Genomic DNA, 23025 nt, shown 5'->3' with positions numbered 1-23025 from the left:
GAAACCAAGCAACGGAAACGTAAAAACGCTTCTGTAGAAGCCCATAACGCGTAGCTTGTACGATGCAAAGCGTGTGGCACAAATGGACACTATGTGTATATGTGTAAAAAACTAAATTAGAATTTCGTAAACATATTTTATTTTGTAACACACTCTTTTACATTTCGTTCATTTCCGCATATTGTTACAATATGACTACGATGCTTATGTCATAGAGAATCAGGGACATTTTTATGAAATCGTTTGCGAGAGGTCCGTCTATTTTTCGCTTAGTCTGTGTCACAGACACTCTTTGGACTCGCTAATCTTCCACGATACATATTTGTGACCTAAACGTTCGACTTCTTAACGCTCTAGCTACTAAACATTACTAAACGGGAAAATGCTACTTTGCTACTCTAAATTCTACTAAGTAGATAATAGTATCGAGACACGGGATACTAAACTAACAATAACTTTACAAAGGATAACTTTCGAACTGTGTTATATTAAGTATTTTCTTTAAAAAACAAATAATTTTTGGCAAGTTTTTTCAAGACGACAAGATTCAAGCAAAATCTCAATATAACAAAATTCTAATGTTTGCATAAATTGCCTCTGTATTACCAAACTTGTTGACTGTTGTTGTACTGCTATCATTGCAAGAACTGTTAATGCAATAAACGAGTAATGAGCCAGACAACAATTAATTAAGTAACCATAACTTGATAAGGAATGATTAAGGAAACATATCCCACTTGATCGAGATGTGTCGGTAGAAAACTTTTTTACAAACACATAGCCATCTTATGTGGGCCCGATCTGAGGCCTGAAGAACTCAATCTGGTAGAAAGTGCTGATACAGTCTAAGGTAGAAGCGGGCTATTGTCTTCACCAAGGTCTAAAGGTGTGATTGAACCAAAGTTTGGTAATAAAGGGGTAAAAAGTAGCATGTTCCCGTTCCACTGCGGGGCAACAGAGCGACATTCAGCGCTCGTCTTTGAAGCGGCGGTAGATGGACTGCACGTACGTGAATACGCACTTCCAGTCCGGCTTGCGCATCGCCACCATGTCGTCCACGTCCAGCAGTGGGTAGATGCCCGCCTTCTCACTGGAAAGTACAATAAAGCTGGTCAGATTCTAAATCAAAAAATCAGTTGGTATCTTGTATACTGGAGATAGAGGACCGTGTGTGATGCAGTGGCTCCCAGCAGACCAACTTAATTTCCAACATTTTTTTAAAATTATATTAGCTACTAATAATCCCCTTTCCCCTCCAACTAAACGTAAAGCTTTTGCTAGGAGTTTACGACATAGTACAACGGGTGAGGGTTGACCCGCCGACCTTTCGGATCTCAGTCCGTTCATTAACCGTTAAGTTATTGAGACTTTAATTGGAAAATAAGATGGACTTTTTGATGAATATGGATACTGACACATGACAGGCTCAGTGACGCAAAGCGGTTCTTGACCTCTGAAACTCATGCCTAATTTAATAAATTCGGTTCCCCAAAGCCTTTATCAGCATTGTCGATGTAGCATTACGTTGTTACATAACGGTGAACTTACTCGGCAATTTTGAAGGCGAGCGTAAAATTGTGTCGGCGCTTGTCCGGCGAGAGCGCCGCGTAGTCGAACGCGTCCGGCAGGAAGTGGTGCAGCAACGCGCAGAACGCCATCCCGTCCGCCCAGCTCGTCGAGAAGTTCTCCAGCTTCACATTCTGCCGACACAACAGCGCAGCTCAAAATATACGCTCTAAAAACGACAACCCCGAAATCCCCGTACCGATTTGCCATAAACACCTATCTCAAAATGCATGCTCCAGAAACGATGACACTCCAACATTTCCTTTTACAGATGTGGCGTACCCACTTAGCTAACTCTAGACATATTGCTCCAGAAACGACAAAGTCCATTCCGGTCCAGAAACGGCTGAAACCTAAACATTCCCGGAAATCATCGGTCCTCCATGAATATGCCAAAAGGTCGACACCTCGTCATACGTCCTCCCAAAGTGATAGGAAACGCAACAGCCTCCTAACAGCCTATAGATAGAGACTGGGCGTATAAAGATGCAGATAAATTACTGTATTCTTGGGTGGTGCTATGTATTTTGGCACGGTGCTCCAACAACTTGATAGGCGAAGTATTCCAAGTAGACCCTTGACCTCTGCTTGATTCCATATGTCATCAAAATGGTTACAAGAACGATCACACAAATTGATTGTGTTGTTTTCGATCTCTATTCCGATCATTCAACCTCATTAGGATGGCACAATATGAGGTTAAATGATTAATATCAAGGCTTATTTGGACGATCACTTTGCCATACAAAGCCATGAGCTTTGGTAAATTTAGTATTCTTTATTTTGGGCTAAATTTTATTGTAGAAGAGATTTTTGAGATTGACTGTCGTGTATAGAATTGAATAGATTTTGGTCTGTCAGTATTCTGTGGTTCTGTTAGATCTGATTTTTAGTGACCACTTTTAGTTAAAGATTGAAAGAGTTGGAAACACATGGTCTAAACTCTAATCTAAGTATTGAATATAAATTTACAAAGAGTAGGTAAGCTTTTTCTTATCTGAGTGATTTTATGCTAAACCTAAGGATCTCATAAGTCTACCTCATAAATCCAAACTAATATAGCAATTATTTACAAACCACATTTCAACAAATATATCCCTGAAAATTCTTGGCTTATGTTGCCTTTGAAATGGAAACATGAAAACACACAAATCATGCACTGTACACAAAACATAATAAACCCATAAAACAAAATGTTAATAATGGTAATTTTGCTTTTTTGTTACCATCCATAAGACTCCAAAATTATACAATAATCCTTAAAGCATTTAAGCACGTCAAATCGTTATTTTTTTTTAAATCACTTCACTTTGATGGAGGATATTCAATCATCACTGATTTTAGTGAGCTTATATTTGAGAATGATAATAATTGAATATACATTTTAGTTCAGTTAGAAAACACATCAGACCTTTTGTTGCCAAACGCTAATTCAACAAACGTAGTCTTCTGGATGACGTTTTTCTACTCTTGGCTAAAAATTGTGATTTAGTCTAGAGTAAAAGATTGTCAACCAATTGAAGTCATTGTAATGATTTCATTAAAGTTTGGTAACAGAGCATCGTGTGTAAAATTTTATTGAGATAACTCGTCACTGAATTTGGACAAATGGAAAAAAATGGAAAAAAGGAACAAGGGCTCTAAAACTTTGGTCAATACACACTGATAAGTTAGCACCTGACCAGTTTCACCTCAAAATTCCTCAATTTACCTCAATAATTTACACTCGAGCATAAAGGCTAATAAACCAAAGTAATACAATTTGGTCCTATGACAAAGTAAAATAATATATACTTAGAGTGTATGTGGTATACCGTTGAGCATATATACAGGGTGTAGCGGGGTAATAAAGCGTCAAATAAGCGTGAAGTGTATAAGTGCAAGGTGACGTGGCGTCGTGTTACGATGCGTACACAACAAACGCCAACGACGGGGCATAGCGTTGGGCATCCAATGTTTGGTGATGGACCAACGTAGGTTTTCGTTGGCCCCCGTTGGCGCTGTGTGTACGCAGTTATCGTGCGCGGTCCGCATGCTACAGTGTCGACAACGTCAACGCGTCAGTCTGGTACATCCGCTGACCCCCTGGCGGCAGGTGCACATTTCTTTTCACCTTTACTTATTTTAGAGGAATCTAAGAGAGACCCGTAAAGTTATTGTAAGAATAACAAGTTATAGGAACCAGAGCAATTTAGTAATTTATACCAGTGTACTTAGTATGATATCACACCAATGTAGATGGAATTCGAACGTCGAAACATTTCAGTGTTAAAGTGAAATGAACCTTAACTCCCTTGTTTTAAAGCCTTGTACGTTGAATTCAAGGAACTTCAGGTCCATTTTACTCTAACATTAATGTAATTTGTTGATAGAATTATAATTCTATCAACGTTGGGTAGATGTAAAATCTCAGACTGAGCACACCGGCAATTGGCACACCTTTTACTACGATGGAAAAAGATGCTTATAGATTTTTAATAATTTTGAGGATAGATGTGATTATTATTATCTATTAGTGTGTTGAAGTAATGAAACTCCTGTTATCTCGCTGTGTTCCACATAAATTGTTGTTCAAGATCATTAATTTTATAATACAGCAAAATCGATGATCTGGATTTGTGAAACGTCTCTGCTAATTAATTTGGTTTTTTCTAGAAAGATTTGTGCATCTGCTTATCCAATCCGCAACAAAACATCCCCAATGCGTATATTATTTTTACCATCCATAAATCTTTCTTTGGTGATACGCTTTGATTTATCCCAAAACCGTAACCTGAAAGCCGTCATAAGCGCCCAGGCTAGGATTAGGTATACAAATCCAAAAAAGTACCCCAAGTTATTCATGGTTACAGTTGATTTTACTCAATGTCAGTTCTTCCACATTTACCCTGTGTTTAGTGCGAACCGTTACTTACAGTCCTAATTTTACCCAATATCTAACATTACTTGCCACCATAATATTAATACCCAGGCTTTTAGAGCGTATCACAAAGGAATTTGTTCAAGGGTTTGCTTTTTAAATAAAAGGTGTGTTGTGATATTCGCAGTGGGGTGTCAAGGGTTGGGGGGCGGATTGTGAGTACCTCGTAATCCCGGGTCTTGTCGCGACACCACTGCAGCAAGCGCTCTTTAATAGTGACTGCGCTGGCTTGCAGCGCGGGGTCCGTGAACTTGAAGTAAGGCTGCGATGGAGAGCCCGGGCTCTTCGGGGTCTTGGGCGAGCTACAACCGGGTCTCAGGTTAATCCTTTCCACTTCACTGCGCCGACGTCGCGGATTCGCGCAAATACCGCTTCGTTAATCTCCGTGAACATTATTTTTGTTGTGACAACGTCTTGTTATATGCCCTTTCACTCTACATATTTAGCAAATGAGTATTATGGAATTTTGCACTAATGTTATAGTTATATGTGAAATTGTATTTGACCGTTTCATACCTAAACCCCTGAGCTGATCGTAATAATGAACCAGAAATAGATAGCTTGAAATCCGGAAACTGACATAGACTAGAAACACTTTTACGGCGATAAAATATCCTACCGGATGCGCGCCATGTATTATTTATAATTTAATAAAATAGACTAACCATTTTAAGTAGAATGGTTTATTCAATTATCCAGTATTGATAGTTTGCAGCTGTCATATGAAAAGTTTTTATAAAACACGCATTGGTAAAGGCATCGAAGACGTTGCCACTCACAAAACACCCGCGGACGAGACGACAACTACTGGTTTTTTTACTTTTCTACGCGTAAGGAGGTTTGGTGCGCACTCAGCCACTCGCAATGGTGTGCCTTCACTCGTAGTGCAAGTTATGGCTTATGGTAAGGCATGTTATGTACATTTGAATAATGACGCGTGCCTTGATTGTTTGTCTGTAAGCGACTGTTTATCTGGCTAAACTTTGTGTGGATGTAAAGTATTCTAAAATGCCTTTGGTATGATCGCTAAGAACGCACGGAGCCTTTTTCCAGGAATTAAATCCTACTGAGTCTAAATTTGCTTATTAGGTTCTAGGCTATTTTAAACAGAAATAGAGAGCAAACGAGCAGGCGGGTCACCAGGTGTTGAGTGATTACCGCCGCCCATGAACATTTGCGGCACCAGAAGAATCGCCAATGCGTTGCCGGCTTTTCAAGGATTTGTTGTTGATCCGCCCCTTGAATAAGTTCTTGGATCGTTGTTTTAATATAAAAATATGGATTTTAATTTTTTTTCTTGCAAATCGTTTACTGTTTACTGGATTATGAAACTTATATTTTTCTCGAGTTTAATTTCAAAATGCAAATTAAAAAAAAATCTTCAGTAAATACTTCGCTCCGTAAGTGCTTAGGAAAGCGATGCTATGATACTTCTAGGATTTATTTAAAAGTAGCAGCTATGAATGTAAAATATACATGTTACGTATGAATACAATTTACTGTGAACTTATAAAATTTATTTTTACGTAATACTTATCGTATCCAGTTATGGCTGTCAAAATAAATACGCTGCATTAAATATAATATACTATCAAGCAAATATTGGGTATATTATATAACTACAAAGTTTGCAAGAAATAAGTATACGGAAAGTAAATAACCAGATACCTAATATTATTATGATCTTGTGTTACCACGCACTACGGGTTACCGCAAGTCTTTAAAATAGGTACTTAAATAGTGACAAAAAGTGCCAGTGCATTCGTTTTTTTTTAATTATAATTAAAAAAAATACGCAATACGCGCGGCAAACTGTAGTGCGTCGTCGATGTTATTGAAGACTACCTAATTATTATAATGTATCTATGTAATTATTATATCGGTAGTTTTGGAATCAGAAACCGTATTGTAAGTTTTCAAGCTAAATGTCGTGGCAATCTGCAGCCCTGGTTCGATGCAGAAACCTCAAGAAAGTGTTGTCGCAAAATTTGTGTGAGATATTATCTTCTCGCGACATTTGCCTCTCCATAGTAAACTGAATGACAGACTAACTCTAACGGTCAAAATTAATAAAATCAATCTATCCCTAATCTGTGGATAAGTTACCTAGCGACGTTTGCAGACGTAACTGTCTAAACAGACATAATATAATGTTTGACACGTACAGGTACCGGCAGTAAATATTGCATATTGAATTTTAGAAAGAGATTTCTGCTTCGTAGAGCGTCGTCCCTGTCATTCGTCGGTCTCAACGACAGAGACAACGCTCTACGAAACCGTTATCTCTTTCTAAAGTTCGATGTGCCATATTTCCTGCCGGATACTGTAACAACGTTGAAGAGTTTTGGCCGTAAGCAGCTAACTTGAAAAGATACACTAAGGCTTCTGGAGTAGTATTTGAAGTTTGTACTACTGTGTTTCAGATATCATGTTTGAGTAAGATGTGGCGGAGATTTGTGACAGTTCACTTACTTGGGAGAGTTAGTAGAATTTTGTTTTTCGAGCTGACGGAATTTGGCGAACGGCGACACTTGTTTCGGCGCCGGCCGGGTCATGCTCTCAATCACTGTGGGGCAAGCAAACCAATGATTAATGTTAAATAACTTAATGGCTGTATTACGAGTTACGATAGTTGAAAAAGTAGGCGGCTATTGCAAAGGTTAGGCCGAGAATATCTATCTCTATATCTATAAGTTCTGTAATCCAGTGTGTTAGAACTATTCTAAGTTTTAAGTTTATGAATGATTTGAATGATAGAGAATTTATTCGAATATCACCTTTAGAATTTTTGATGGTGGTGCTACTGCTAACGGTTTTCTCGGTGGAGTTCCTCCTCACGCTCGATGTTACAGTCGTCACTTCCTCTTCCTCTGCAAACGAGACAACACGCTATAACGAGCCAGTCCAGTGGCGATGGCGCGCATGGCTCACCGGACACACTTGTAAAACAACAGCAAGACAATACAGAGGATACTTAAAAGCTATTAGTCAAAATAACACGGTTACGGGACTCGGTGAAATGAAACGTATGTTACAGATATGTATGTACATCGACGTGAGGGGGTCCGCGGAGGTGCGGGGCGGGGGCGGGGGACATGCGACGCGACACAAGCAGGCAGCCCACACACACACGACTCACGCGCGTCTCGCTCGTCCGCCTCTAACTATGGAATGTTCGCTACGCGAGCGCCGACACCAGGTCCTCGAACGCGTCGTCGGCGTTGCTCTCGTCCAGGAACTGCAGCTCTGTCACCGACGGCATGGTGCGGCTGCGGCCCAGCGCGAACTGCGTCTGCGCGCGCATCGGCCGCCGCAGCGCTACCGCCGTTCTCGCCGCCGGCTGCCCGGCGAAGTACGCCTCCACCGTCCGCTTCTTCTCCGGCAACTCCTCGCGCGCGATGCCGCCCTCGAACAGCTTGGGCACGGCCAGCAGGTGCATCGACCTGGTGCGCGCCACCACCCTGCGCGGCGAGCACGTCGGGCTGAAGTCGGCCATCCTGTGCCACGAGGGGGAGCGGGCGAGCGCCGCGCCGGGGCTGGACCCGCGGCTGCCGAGCGAGTCGCCGGAGAACACAGACTCGCGGGACGCGGCGAGCGCGGGGCTGCGCAGCGCGGCCGGGGAGCGGGGCGGCGAGGCAGCGTGCGGGGGAGACGGGCCGGGGCGGGCGGGGGGCGGGGCCGGCCGTACCTGGTTGCGCCTGGGGGCCACCTTGTCGAGCGCGCCACGCAGCCCATCGGCGGCGCCGCGCGTGCGCACGCCCGCCGTGATGGTGGCAGCGCCGCGCACCGGCCCGCGCATCACGCGCGTCACCACGCGCCCGTGCTCCGTCGTCGCACCCGCCTCGTGCGCGCCGTTCTGCAGCTCGGGAGGGACCCTCGGCTTCGAGGGGCTCGCGGGCGCGACGCGCTTCGTCAGCGAGGGGATGTACTCGTAGTTATTATTCTCGTTCATCACGACGTCCGGCAAGTAGTCGACTTTGTGCGCCTTCGCCTTCTCTATGTCGGGTGTCTGTTGGAGGGGTACGAAGGTGGAGGTGACGTTCTGCGGCGTGTAGTCCACTATGGTGTAGTTGGGAGGAGGGGGCGGCTTGTGGACGGGAACTTCTCGGCCGTCGTTCGCGGAATTGCTGCGGGACTTTTCCCTGATTTGTCTCTCGTAGAATTCTATCTGGAGCTGCTGAGCGTCCACTTTGGGGGGGAATCGTTCCGGGCTGGGGAGAACCTTTGTTTCACCGAGTTTTTTAACAAGCTCCGGCGCTGCCAGGCTGTTCTGGCTCGGGATCGGTTTGATTGGATAATTCATCTGCGGACGTACGTGAGTCGGGGGCGTGGGCTGGTTGTACCCGTACGCTTTAGGCGGCGGAGCCGTTTGCGATTCTACCTTATTGTAATCGTATTTAGTGAACCCGACAGTCCTATCGCCCTCGGGCGTCGAGTGCGAGGGGGGCACGTGCGAAGTGGGGCTGAGTGCGTTTATAACGAGCGGGTAGTCGGTCGATGGAGACGCTGGAATGCTGGAAGAAGGCGGACTCCAAATGTTCGGGGGTGCCGTCGTGGGGGACGTGATCTTCTTGAGTGGCTTAAATGCGGACATAGGTGCATGAGAAAATTGATTTACCGGTATAGGCTTCGCGATAAACGGTTTAACTATTTGTTTGACCGGTGAAATCGGTGTCTGCATCTGCAGGATAGGCGGATGGATGGACGAAGGTGGCGGGTGCGCCGGCGCCGCCGCGTAGCTGCGCAGGGAGTCCCTGCGTTGCGACACCCACGGAGGTTTCACGATTTCGGGAGTGATGTCGGCTAAAAATTTCCGTGGACGCGGTGCCATTGTCTGTGAAGTGTCGTTAGCGTTTTTCCAAAAGCGTTTGGCCGATGAAGCGCTTAAAGATCTTCCGTTTTCCTGTCGATCGCGATTTTCAAAGTTATTTTTAATATTACCGAACCTACTACTCCAATTGGCTTGCTTGACGGCGGTATTTCGTGCTATGTTATCCTCATTTTTTTGCATGAACGCTAAAAATTTCCTGTCGTTGTCAGTTTGAGGCTGAAACGGGGGCACCTGCGGAGCGCGCTGCACGTCGTTCTCCTCGTCCGTGTCGTCGTCGATCCTGTACCCGCCGAGCGGTCGGCCGATGTCTATGGTGTTCGCACGTTTCATGCGACTGCGTTTGTTGTTGTTGAATCGACTTAAAGGCTTCGATAGATCATCGGCTGCGGCTTGTGGGGCTGCGAAGTTGTACCCCGGTGGTGGGGGTCTGTAATACGAGGTGCGCTTCGGTTCCTCTTCGGGTTTCTGTTGCACGAGCGCCGGTCTGTTGACTGGGGCTCGTCTGATCGGGGGAGGAGGTTCATTCTGTACTTTAGAATCAAACTTATTAGCGATAGCTGCGATGCTGTTTTTTGTGTCCGAGTGCCAGCGTTCGGCTGCACTTTTAGTGTGGTCGAGCGCTGCGTCCGCTATCGAATGCCTGAAAAACTCAGGTTTGCGAGTTGCAGGCGCTCGCCTCTCTACGACGCAAGCGTCTCTATGAATTTTCGGAGCGTCGTAAGTGACGTTATGCGGCATGGGGGCAGATTTGTGACGCGCCTCGACAGGCGTGTGGTAACTGACCTGATCGTCGATACTTTGCTTTCGTTCCGGAGTGGATGGTTCCTCGGTGCTCCGATTGGATTCTGTCGAGGAGGTGCACGGGGTTATGGGTTTAGTGGACTCCGGGAGCAGCTGGCCGCGGTCTACCATGCGTCGCGCTTCCTCTAGTTCCTCGCGGGTGACGCCGACGGTGTGGCGGGAGGTGCGGCTGCGTCGTTTCGGCTTGCGCTTGCAGCCGTCTAGTCTGTCAGCGGCGTCGAGGGCGTCTTCTAGCCTGTCGGCGAGGGCTAGAAGCGCGCGCGCTTGGGGGTGGTCGTTGGGGGGCGCGAGAGCGAGTCGCAGCCGTTGTAGCGATCGCCGCACGTCAGCGACGACGTCGTGCGAGGCGGCTCCGAGGCCGGCCAGCAGGCGCTGCCCGCCGCCCTGCAGCAGGCCCTGCAGCAGCGGGAGGAGGAGGGACTCACCGCGTTCGGCCGTCTGGTCTTCCGTCTCGACGGGCTCGCCGGCCGCCGCCAGCGCCGCAGTCACTGCGCTCGCGCATGCTGAGGACAGTGCACGCATACATTTAAACTCTGCAACTTTATTTCATAAAAATACATCGGGTTGTTTAATCATGCAGCACAAAAACCATAAAAAATATGAAGAATAAAAATAACAGTAGGTAGTTGTATTTTATAAATAAACAAATAAAGGGAGGTAGGTATCAAAAATGGTACAAAATAGAGTATAGATATTCTTGGCCCTCAAACGAAGATCCCCTATGCTGTGTGATTTTAATTCCATTGATACGAGTCAATGCCTACAATCTACACGCTTCAACCAAATAAATACGGCAACGTGTAATTATTTAATTTTTTACCGGACTCAAAGAAATACCGGTCGGTAAGTAGGTATACTACTTTTATTCAAGAGATTCTTTCAAGAGTACGGTGCCTGGGTATTCTTCAATAACCTTCCTTCAATAACTTCCTGCAATAACCGCCTACTATCTATATTTACCTATAGACAATTTTATTGTTGTTAAAAATAGGTAATTTCATAATAATTTGTGTCAGGAACCCTGAAGAGTGTGTGTTTATGTGTGTATAAAATATGCAGATGAAACACATCAAGGTATCAACATAGTAGCTATTGAGTGTATTGAGGTGTAATATCGAACTGTCAATGTTTGGGGTGTAGTGTGTCTGTGTACCTTCTTGTTCAGCCATGAGAGTGCGGAGGCGCGCGCGCAGGCGACGCCGCTGCTCGTAGTCCGTGCACTCGTCCAACTAGAATTCATTCAAATAATAACATTCATTAATTTACTCTCGTCATGTATCATCAGCAGCGACGACAGAGAAGAGGACGCGGAGAGCAGGAAGACGAAGAGGAAGGAAGCGAGGAGGATGACGACGACGCGACGAGCTCAGAGGAGGGAAGCGAGAGTTAGGTATCCAGATACGCAATGACAGGAGAGCATGTGGGAAACAGGAGACACCACAAACGGCGATGGGAATCTCCCGTATCTGTGACGTCTGCCCCAGAATGGGGAGAGTGACATAATGGGGACAAGGAAGCAGAAAGGAAAGAACTTGTAGGTAGTCAAGAAGGCGCCCCGGTAAAGAGCCACCGAGCAAGTACCGAACGGGCGCCCTCCCGCGTTTCGGCCCATATAACCGCGAGGTTGGTGGGGCCATAGGTGGTGGTGGATTGTCGTCATGTATCATCATCATCATGATCAACCCATCACCGGCTCACTACAGAGAACGGGTCTCCTCTCGGAATGAGAAGGGTTTTGGCTTACCACGCCTACCACGCTTGCCATGTGCGGATTGGTAGACTTCACACACCTTTGAGAACATTATGGAGAACTCTCAGGCATGCAGGATTCCTCGCGATGTTTTCCTTCACGACACGAAGTGATCCTATAAGAGTTTCTTTTTACTTTTGAGGTACGGAACCCTAAAAATCACTAGGAATAAATTGGTATATTATGTACAAATCCACTACAAACACTAGTATACTACGTACTAATAAAACACTTGACTTAATCTTAGCATGACTCTACCTATTTACTTTATTATTTTAAATGGATTTTTAAACTAAAATAAATATTAGTTAATCGTTCTATCGGCAGAAGTAGTGAATGCGTAATGTTTAGTAAATATTATAGCTTATAAACGCCTGTACAGATTGCATAGTTATACACTTTTATCCGTTTAAGGAAATGAGAGTTCTTTCTACATTGGCGGTGAAATCATATTTTATTTTGTTGTGTTATTTATATTATTATATTAACTTTTACTTCATTATTTAGTCTTAAACTAAAGCTATGAGGGTTCCAAACGCGCCCAGCTCTGAGAAGTGAGAACTGTTCTTACTTCACTTAGGTATAATTTAATTTAATTTAATTTATTTATTTCGACAAAATGAAAAGTGAACATTTTACACCACACTTTTAGACCAAAGCACTAGATGAAAACTGAGACTGGCGTGTTTGCAGTTTGCAGCCCAAATAGACCGTAGTCTGTGCTAGGGCTGACAAAGGTCATCGACCTCACACGATTTATAGATTTTTTTGTAGGTACTTACCTACTTATTAGGTGTTAGTTAGCCTTTCATACAAAACATTTATACAAAACATTCACACTAACATTCACACAAACCTATACATTTTTATTTTATTTTAACATTTAGTCTTTAAATAAAATAAATAAATATAATAATCTCGTAAAAGTATGGTGTCCCAATGCGCGACAGGTGGACATGGCAATCGGGGTATGAGGCGGGGGCACGCCCCGCACACCCGCACGTCACTGTACAATTGCCATTTCGACCTGTTCCGTACTATACTAGTCAACACAAAGGCGCGTGCAGGAGGAATTGCTCGGTTACCGGAAACCGGAACTGAAGTGATCGATTTGCTTTGTGTAGATACTAGATAGGTACATCTCGTATGTATGTACATATGTTATACAGGTGTGCCTGCGTCACGGAATGCACTCAAATGTTTACTGTACTTTACTACTAGTGGTTATGGTCACGGTACCATAATTTTGGATGTTTAAACTTTCTAGTTACGAGTCATTAAAACTTTTTAAGCTATTTTTTGAATATAAACGAAAAAATAACTTCTGCTTGTGCAAAAACGCTTTCTTTAATTTGTGAAATATGCATAGGTAGGTATAATTTTTCTTATCTGTCATCATCAGCATCATCAAGTCATCACCAGCCCTCCGCTCTCTCAGAATGAGAAGAGTTTAGCCATAGCTACCGCAGTCCACCAGTGACCAGATATCACGAGAACATTATGGAGACCTCTTAGGGCATGAAAGTTTCTTCACGATGTTTCTTTCTTCGTCAAAGTATGTGATATTAGATTTATGTAGGTAACATAAAATGACCTTCGGAAGCGTCTTCTTAGTTGGGTGAGATGAATAGACGAAAAACTCTATAGTAATAACTTTATATATTTTGTAAAATAAAAACCAAAACGCAAAGTCTGACGCAGTGGTCAATCAGTCAATATGATCTGCGGTTGATTTCCGTACTTGTTAAATTTTATAATTCAGTACCTAAGTAGGTACCTACCTATATTTTGTTTTACGGTACTTTTTAACAATTAAAAAAAGTTAAAGGCCGCCAGGTGCCTAACCTAAAAGTAGTAGAGAGAATAACATTAGTGCCTTCATTACAATACTTATTGAAGTCGATACGTCAATAATGACGATTGTTTATCAAAATTGCCCCCGGGCAGAAAGTTGTTCATGTTAGTTACTATAACTGAAATGGACTCATACAAGTAGGTACGCTGGAACAGGTGTGCCATACAAAATGACAGTAATTTTTTGTGCCAATTGCGCCCCACCAAGCGTATCGGGAATGAAAAATGTCATTTTGTGTCAAATGGACTTCGTCTTGACACTGTGTTGACAGATTTCTCATCACTAACTTTTAGTTCCGAGTACACTCACATGACGCTCAATGCTACTTTCAGCGCAAAAATGACGAGAATCAAGTTGCTTCAAAAACAGGTTGGCAATGATGCCTTTAGAACCCTAACAGCTTTAGTTTATGGTTTACGTAATTAATTGCCACCACTAAACAAAAACATCTTACTAATTCCACGATTGATTGACTCAAACCATTTATTCAAATTGTGTACAATGGTACACAATTTGAATAAATGGTTTGAGTTTGAGCAGTTCCAGCGTACTTGTATAAGTAGAGGTCAGTGGTAAGAATGAATTAAGTTGTCTCCAAGCTGCTTGAGTCACAAAGTAATAAGTCATCGTCGATATCGCGACCAAGATCGCGACAGTCATCATGAGTGGACGCTCGTTTTCACTGAGTGACTCGACAGTCGACACGCCACATGAAAGTGAGTCTGACTTAACAGGGCTAACGGTCTTATGTTTGCAAAAGTCTCGTTTCTAGGATTCCGTACTTAAAAAGGGAAAAAGGAACCCTGCTTACTTCGTTGTCTGTCTGTCCATCGTGTCTGTCAAGAAAAGGGAATCAAAACCTATAGAATCCCTCGCGTTGACCTAGAAATCCTGGAATCCAAAGAAAATAAAATAAAGTAGGTAATAAAAGGGGGAAAGTGAGGGGGGAGGGGGTATCTAAGTGGGAAACTTACTAATTTCCTCAAGACGCGCTCGTCCCAGCACTGCTCGATGTCGATCTGCTCGCTGTGGCGACTGCTGGTCACCTTGCCGCCGCTGCTCTGGACAGTTTCCTGGAACAAAACACAAAGACTTTGAAACCTCACAAGCAGTAGTTTTTACCGCTTCTGATGAAACCAAGCTCTAGCTTTGCCTCCCTCCTCCTCCTAAATTCCCTCAAAAAATAAAACTTAGCTTCAGTTTAGAGTTGCTAGACTCTAAAATTAAGATTAGAGTTGACTTAATGGCGCGTGAGAACTCATTTTGTACGCATTATATTTTAGAGGTTGAATATGACAGATGTCATTTGAATGGTCCCCTAAAGAAGCCGTAAGCTATCCATACTAATATTATAAATGCGAAAGTGTGTCTGTCTGTCTGCTAGCTTTTCACTCATCCGTTTATCCGATTTCAATGGAAAATGGTACAGAGATAGCTTACATACCGGGGAAGGACATAGGCTACTTTTGATCCCGGAAAATCAAAGTGTTCCCACGGGATTTAACAAGCTAAATCCACGCGGGCGAAGTCGCGGGCATCATCTAGTAAACTCTAGTGTTAGTGGTTAATATTAGCGCGTTTATGAAAAAAAAAACCCTATGCTCCGAGGCAGGGACCTTGTGTGTTGTGAACGAGGTTGCCCTTCGGACTGACAGCTCTATTTCTAACCCGCCATTTCTCTTTGATGACTCATTGACAAACACAACTAACTCTAACCACAACTAACTCTTCGTGAAAAACTTAACAGTGGTGAAAATGAATGAAAATCTCTTAAAAACGGTACAATCTGACATCACCTTTTAGTTAGTTAGTTTTTAGGATTCCGTACCTCTAAAGAACCTTTATAGGGTCACTTTGTTGTCTGTCTGTCTGTCAAGAAACCTAGAGGATACTTCCCGTTGACCTAGAATCGCGACTTCATCCGCGTGGATTTAGGTGTTTAAAAATCCCGTGCGTGGGAACTCTTTAATTTTCCGGGATAAAAAGTAGCCTATGTCCTTCCCCGGGATGTAAGCTAACTCTGTACCAAATTTCATCCAAATTGGTTGAACTGTTGGGCCGTAGAAAGCTAGCAGACAGACAGACAGACACACTTTCGCATTTATAATATTAGTATGAATGTTATTGGTACAAATAAAAAAAATACAATTTCAGTCAACATCTTAGTACAAAAACCCACCGAATTTGAAAGCTTTACTTGAACTTTGTCAATGGTACCTAGTAGTTTGGTTCTGATTTTTTTTTTGAAACATGTACGAGTATTTTATGAAAGCTACCAACCAGCCAGATCGTCCAACTCGCTGAAGCCTTGAAAAGCAACGTAGCGACATATATTTAAGGCGATGGCCACTTCCAGTGCTAGTTTTTGTCGACTGTACAATAAACTGGACCGCTGGGAACTACTGGTAACCTTCCCCTTTCGAACACTTGTCAGAGACAACAATCGTTCATTTCTGTCTGTGAATGCCGTAATTAGCACGCATAAATATTAATTAAATGCTCGAATTTTTAGGGTTCCGTACCTCAAAAGGAAAAACGGAACCCTTATAGGATCACTTTGTTGTCTGTCTGTCTGTCCGTCGGTTGTCAAGAAACCTAGAGGGTACTTCCCGTTGACCTAAATCAAGAAATTTGGCAGGTAGGTGGGTCTTATAGCTGGTATTAGGGGAAAAATCTGAAAACCGTGAATTTGTGGTTACATCACACAAAAAGAATTAAATTGTGGTCATAAACTAATAATTACTATTTTCAATTTTCGAAGTAAGATAACTATATCAAGTGGAGTTATTATGAAAGGGCTCCACCTGTGCAGTCTAAAACTGATTTTTATTTATTTTTATGCATCATAATTTTTGAGTTATACTGCAAAATGTTACGACAATTACGAAATACGAAATACGACTGGAATACGGAACCCTCGTTGCGCGAGCCTGACTCGCACTTGGCCGGGTTTTTGCTAGTAGATTGCACGGTGTGCGGTGCGACGTCACCTAAATATACAAAAAGGAAACGGCGACTGACTGACAGATCTATCAACGCACAGCCTATTGGACGGACCGGACTGAAAGGCATGCAGATAGCTAGTATGACGTAGGCATCCGCTAAGAAAGGATTTTTGAAAATTCAACCCCTAAGGGGTAAAATAGGGGTTTGAAATTTGTATATATATCATCATATATTATCTTACAAATAAAAATTTTGACCATCAGTAAGCGTAAAATTATACCTATTCTGAATAAATAATATTTGAGTTTGAGTTTGAGTTTTGAGTATAATCCACGCGGACGAACACGAGTTCGTCCGCGTGGATTATCCAAGCTAGTCAATAATGAATCGGAAACTTTCAAATACAAATACAAATACAAATTACAAAGTTTGTATTTGTATTTGGAAACTTTCTTACGTAAGAAAGTCATCAAAGCAGTGATATAATGGGGAAAATCGCAGAATTTAGGCCAAGATTAATAGGAAAATTGTGTTTCACGAATTACAGCACTTTACTACATTCTTTTAAACGCCTGTGTGGGTTGTAGTATCGTCATAACAAGCCGTTAAGACGTTCCCTCACGCCTCACGCCCGGCCTTGGCGTGAAATACGCACTACAATATTGTTATTGCTGTATCTAGTTGTAAACTTTTATGAGCTCCGGACTAAGTCATCGAAATAAATGTGTATTAACTTCCGGGCAGATATTTCAGCAGCTGAAATAGCAAATCTTTTGATTATTTCGTTGCGATCACAACAGTTTTGGTGTTTTTGGCTGAATTTATGGTTCTATCTTAGTAAATTGCTATTGAGCTGGAACCATGTCTCATTAACATCGAAATGACGTCACATTTGATATATTTTTAAGCAAAAATATACTATCAATCAGCTCGAAACTTCAGTCTAGTGCTAACGTCACTAAAGTGGCGGCCACGCGAATTAGCAATTTGCGGGACTTATACTACTTATTTAAATTATTTTAAACTGTGTATTTTGGCTATGAATTTGACTTAGCTAGTCATAACATAAGAATTTGACTTAGGTAGTAATAACATAACATTTTAGCGTTTTGTGCTATAAATATTTTGTCTTCGAAGCAAGCTTTCGAATTGTGAATCCAGACAAAAACGCTCAAGATTACGTGGACGTTCTGAAATAGCTTAAATACACCAAACAATAAGGTAAATTATTCCACAAAGAGAGGGAACTTTATGTCCACCATCATGTGGAGGAAGCTCGCTTTCACAGAGAGGAGTTCATTTCAGAATTTGTATTTTAAAGATTAGTGTTGAAAGAAGAATTGACGGCTTTAGGTCGCCAAAGACGCAAATATTGTCACGATATTTTCGCAGCAAATGATTTCATTGACTATCTTCAATATCTGCACAGACATTTTCAAAAGTCGAATTCCCTCACCAGGTGTCACGCTTGTCTTCATTTCTCCAATTTCTTATAATAGAAACTGTTTCTTTAAATTCATTGATAAAAAAACCTCCGTGTCGGCATTCGCCGCATGCCCATAAGTCTGCGCGTGCGCCGCGACACGGGATGTTATCGTGCTCGTTTTGTTTTTGTTGGTTGTTCCGGAGAAACGCATCTTGGTTGGTCTTCACACAAAAACATTGCAACGCAGTTGGTGCGTTATTGCACGACCTCCCTTCGCTCAAACTATTTAAAGATGCACTCGTTTCTTTATTTTTGCATTTAAAATGAGAATCAAAATACATAAAAGGAAAAGGTGACTGACTGACTGACTGATCTATCAACGCACAGCTCAAACTACTGGACGGATCGAGCTGAAATTTGGCATAGCTATTATAACGTAGGCATCCGCTAAGAAAAGATTTTTCAAAATTCAACCCCTAAAGGGGTAAAATAGGGGTTTGAAATTTCTGTAGTCCACGCGGACGAAGTCGCGGGCATAAGCTAGTTAATAATAAAATTTTAAATGCACTTAGGTAATGAATCATCATAATCATGCCCCAAACGAAGTGGCGGTCATCATACGAAAATGATCTTTTTTTATTCCGATACAAGTGAGCTCTTGACTGCAATCTCACCTATTGGTAATTGCTGATGAATTCTAAGATGGAAGCGGGCTAATCTGAAAGGGAGGGGTATGGCAGTTTTTTTTTATTAAGCCCTTGGACCTATAAAGCTTTAATTTTGCACAGAGGTTCCCTTTATATTATTGACAAGGAATAAGGCTGAATATTTCGAAATTCTCACGGAAGTGAAGCTGCCGCTGCGGTCGCTAGTGTAATAATATAATGGCTACATTAGGTCAATACACTATTCTTCGGGTTAAATTAATATTAATTTAGAACGTCGTCAGACTGTTAAGTCTTATTAAGTCTTTTAATTGCAACAGTGATTAGTGACATTATCAATCGTTTAGATTAATTACGAAACAATTCCTTCCTAAACCTAGAAATTATTAGAATAAAAAATCGATGTACATACCTACATAAAAAAAGTCGAAAAAAAACGGGCCGAATTGAGAACCACCTCCTTTTTGGAAGTCGGTTAAAAGTAAGTAAGACTACCCACGAGTAAGTAGTTAGTATTGTAAGTTGTAACATGTTTATGTAACCAAGTCAGAAATGAGGAGATCTGTAGAACCAGAGTAACCGACACAGTACAACGGGTTGCGAAGCTGAAGACGGGTAGGACATACTCGTAGGTCGAAAAGTCGATAGACGTTGGGGTCCCAAGGTGCTGAAATATGGTGACCTCGCACGTTTCTTTATGAAAACAGTAACTGCTACGTTTCGTATCTACTTACTTTCCGAACTTTTAAAATACTAATTATTGATGACTTATTTAAATTAGGTATATATTATTGACATTTATTGTACCTACTTAATAACATTGCATGCCATACTTGGTAATACACTGTTTCCAAAAAAATATTGTAACACCACTACACGTGTATTTTTTGCAATAAAAAATTATGAATTATGAATTATGAATTATGAATTATGAACCTGCGGTAGAATAGAAGTAACATACAAAAACATTTCACTTGTGCTTGTAAGTTACCCATGTATAACAATCGTTTAGAAAATGAACAGACAAATAAACAAAACGACATGAGAATGGTAAAAAGTAGATGTTATTACTTAATTTCGGTGACCTACTTAGCGGGCTAATACGAGTCGTAACGTTGATTCCAGTCGGTCGGTCGTAGTTTTTATCAGTTTTTTCTGTGATAATGTCTTGCGGAAGATGACAAAAACTGATGTTTACTTGCCGTGACCAAACTCTAAAAACTATGTTTAAGTACTTATATAAATAGAGAAAATATTGTTTCCGAAAAAGTATGTTTACGTCCCTTCACCGTGAAGGAAAACATCGTGAAGGAAACCTGCATGCCTGAGAGTTCTCCATAATGTTCTCAAAGGTGTGTGAAGTCTATTAATCCGCACATGGCCAGCGTGGTAGACTATGGCCAAAACCCTCCTCACTCTGAGAGGAGACCCGTTCTCTGTAGTGAGCCGGCGATGGGTAGTTAAGAAATGCTTTTGTTAAACGTGTGATGATAAATTTTAAGTATCAGATAAGAGGCGGAAGTACTGAGCGAATGAGTGCGTGGTGTCGGTTCCCGCAGAAGATCAGTGGGGCACATTGTTGGCAGGTCACCTGCGCTATCGACGACGACGCGAGACGCCTCGAAATAGCGGCGTTCAATGCGCTCACTACTCACTAGGAAGAGCTTAGATCATCGGCCGATACAAACGCGCGAGATCAAACAAACACGAGTTTATCAATCTTTAAATATATAAAAGGAAAAGGTGACTGACTGATCTATCAACGCACAGCTCAAACTACTGGACGGATCGGGCTGAAATTTGGCATGCAGATAGCTATTATGATGTAAACATCCGCTAAGAAAGGATTTTTGAAAATTCAGCCCCAAAAGGGCTGAAATGGGGGTTCGTAATTTGTGTAGTCCACGCGGACGAAGTCGCGAGCATAAGCTAGTTAAAAATAAAAACTTTGACTCTTGAACATCGCATAAATTCTTTATCAATGAATTCATCGCTGGCTTTATACACTAAGGCCAAGGACAAAACAAATCTAGCGGAATTCCGCTGCAACACATTGAAATATTATTTCCGCGCGTCATTTTCCGCTTCATTTGTCCCTAGCCTAAGCAAGACTATTTTTAGCAGTCTTTGTACAATATTTTTGTTTTACTTCTACCACCGTTTTGGAACTTCTACTAAGTTGTAGGTATTCTATTTCTAAAACAAAGATTTTCTATATTATGTTAATTAATTAATGTTATAATTATAACTCAAGAAAACTCAGAGTCACTCGGAGAGAGCTATGCTTGGGGGTTTCTACAAGATCAAATCAGAAATGAGGATATCTCCGGTAAGGGTAGCGTTGAAGACCCCCACTAGGTGGACAGACGACATCACGAGTCGCAGGGAGCCGCTGAATGTCGGCGGCGAAGACCGTGGCGTGTGGAAGTCCCTACAAAAGACCTATGTCCAGCAGTGGACGTCTATCGGTTGACAATGATGATATCATATTTGATAAAAGCTTAAGTGCGGATTGCATTTTCAGCAATATTCGATATACATTTAGGAGTAGGAAGCGATGGGATTTAGGTGACAAGTGGATTGGGCAGGTGGATGTAACAAAGGGTACGACGACGCTGGCGCGGGGCCAGCTGTGTCGTTGGGAATTGGGACCTATACTACGTATTTCAGAGACAATAGAGTAAACTGCTTTTTTATGTAAAGCAGGTCGAACGTCAAAAATGACTAATGTTATATGATAAGTTCATGGAAACTATGAAAATAAATCATTCATACCGGGGTACGGGTACGGGTCTCTTTTCAGAATAAAAAAACCGGCCAAATGCGAGTCAGACTCGCGCACTGAGGGTTCCGTACTACAATCGTATTTTATCGACATTTTGCACGATAAATCAAAAACTATTAACTATGCCTAAAAATAAATAAAAACCTGTTTTAGAATGTTCAAGTAAAGCTTTATCATAATACGATACCCCACTTGGTATAGTAATCTTACTTTGAAAGTTGAAAATAGCAATATTTGTTCATGACTACAAGTTAATTTTTTTCGTGTGATGTAACCACAAATTCACGGTTTTCAGATTTTCCCCCAAATGTCTGTTATAAGACCTACGTACCTGCCAAATTTCATGATTCTAGGTCAACACTCAACGGGAAGTACCCTGTAGGTTTTTTTGACAGACACGACGGACAGACGGACAGACAGATAGACAACAACCCTAACCCTAACTAAAGGAACCCTATAAGGGTTCCTTTTTCCTTTTGAGGTACGGAATCCTAAAAAAAGATAGATGTCGTGATCCGAGAGAAAATCTTAATGGACAATGGTGTGTATAATGTAAGTAGTTTTTCTTACATTTCCCGAACAATCACAACGAAGGAAACGATAACGGTAACGCTGCGCACGCGCACGCGACGGTATCGTAGGTATATATGGCACGCGCGATCATTGCAGAATAGGCTCATTAGTATAAGCCGTAGTAGCATTCTTACTAGCCATTAAATATTTTAATTTTAACACAAGAGAAATACCACAAGCTGTGATGGCCTAGTAGTTAGTACGTCCGCCTTCTAATTGGAGGTCGGGGGTTCGATCCTGGGCACGCACCTCTAACTTTTCGGAGTTAATGCTCTCAAAGATGTGTGAACTGTGAAGTCGTCTACCAATCCGCACATGGCCAGCGTGGTAGACTATGGCCAAACCCTTCTCAGTCTGAGAGAAGACCCGTGCTCTGTAGTGAGTCCGCGATGGGTTGATTATGATGATGAGAAATACGCATTTAGGTAACCCTAAAGGAAAAAGGAACCCTTATAGCATCACTTTGTTGTCTGTATGTCTGTCTGTTGTCTGTCAAGAAAACCTATAGGGTACTTTCCCATTGACCTAGAATCACAAGTCTTAAAGCACAAGTAAAGGAATAAATCCGAAAACCGTGAATTTGTGGTTACATTAATAAAAAAATTAAAATGTGTTCATGAACAAATAATAAGTAATTTCAATTTTTTTTTTAAATCATTATTTCTAAGTAAGATTACAATACCAAGTGGGGTTTCATATGAAAGGGCCTGTAAACCTGATTCTAATACAGATTTTTATTTATTTTTACGCATAATAGTTTTGGATTTATCGTACAAAATGTAGAAAAAGTACTATACCTACTGTAGTACGGAACCCTCGGTACGCCAGATTATTGAAGTCATTTTGTTAAAGTCGCGAAACGCCTATGTGCATGGTATTTCACTTCAGTCATTCATACGTTCGTGTT

The 23025-nt window shown here is 42.0% G+C and overlaps 1 protein-coding gene and 1 pseudogene across 1 annotated transcript; both read right to left on the bottom strand.

Annotated features, from left to right (window-relative positions):
* Nucleotides 1-966: 966 nt before the first annotated feature.
* LOC117988763 (smoothelin-like protein 1) lies at nucleotides 967-7041 on the bottom strand. Its single transcript, XM_034975952.2, has 4 exons — nucleotides 6959-7041; nucleotides 4650-4788; nucleotides 1549-1700; nucleotides 967-1090 (listed from the first exon to the last, which is right to left on the bottom strand). Exons 1-4 carry the CDS (start codon nucleotides 7039-7041, stop codon nucleotides 967-969), a joined length of 498 nt encoding a protein of 165 aa, XP_034831843.2.
* LOC117988761 (microtubule-associated protein futsch-like) overlaps nucleotides 6965-23025 on the bottom strand; it is an 88790-nt pseudogene continuing 72729 nt past the window's right edge.

Source organism: Maniola hyperantus, chromosome 15 (assembly GCF_902806685.2).
Source record: "Maniola hyperantus chromosome 15, iAphHyp1.2, whole genome shotgun sequence".
In the NCBI taxonomy this organism is placed as follows: Eukaryota; Metazoa; Arthropoda; class Insecta; order Lepidoptera; family Nymphalidae; genus Maniola; species Maniola hyperantus.
This window is presented reverse-complemented; position numbering and strand designations above follow the sequence as displayed.

Bases quoted from the DNA above. Each gene is read 5' to 3' on its own strand.
- LOC117988763 (XM_034975952.2), bottom strand. From the start codon at position 7,041: ATGACCCGGCCGGCGCCGAAACAAGTGTCGCCGTTCGCCAAATTCCGT. The intron at 1,701-4,649 runs GTACTCACAATC...TTGTGTCGGCAG, and splicing joins ACAAGACCCGGGATTACGAG to AATGTGAAGCTGGAGAACTT. The intron at 1,091-1,548 runs GTAAGTTCACCG...TGTACTTTCCAG, and splicing joins CTCGCCTTCAAAATTGCCGA to TGAGAAGGCGGGCATCTACC.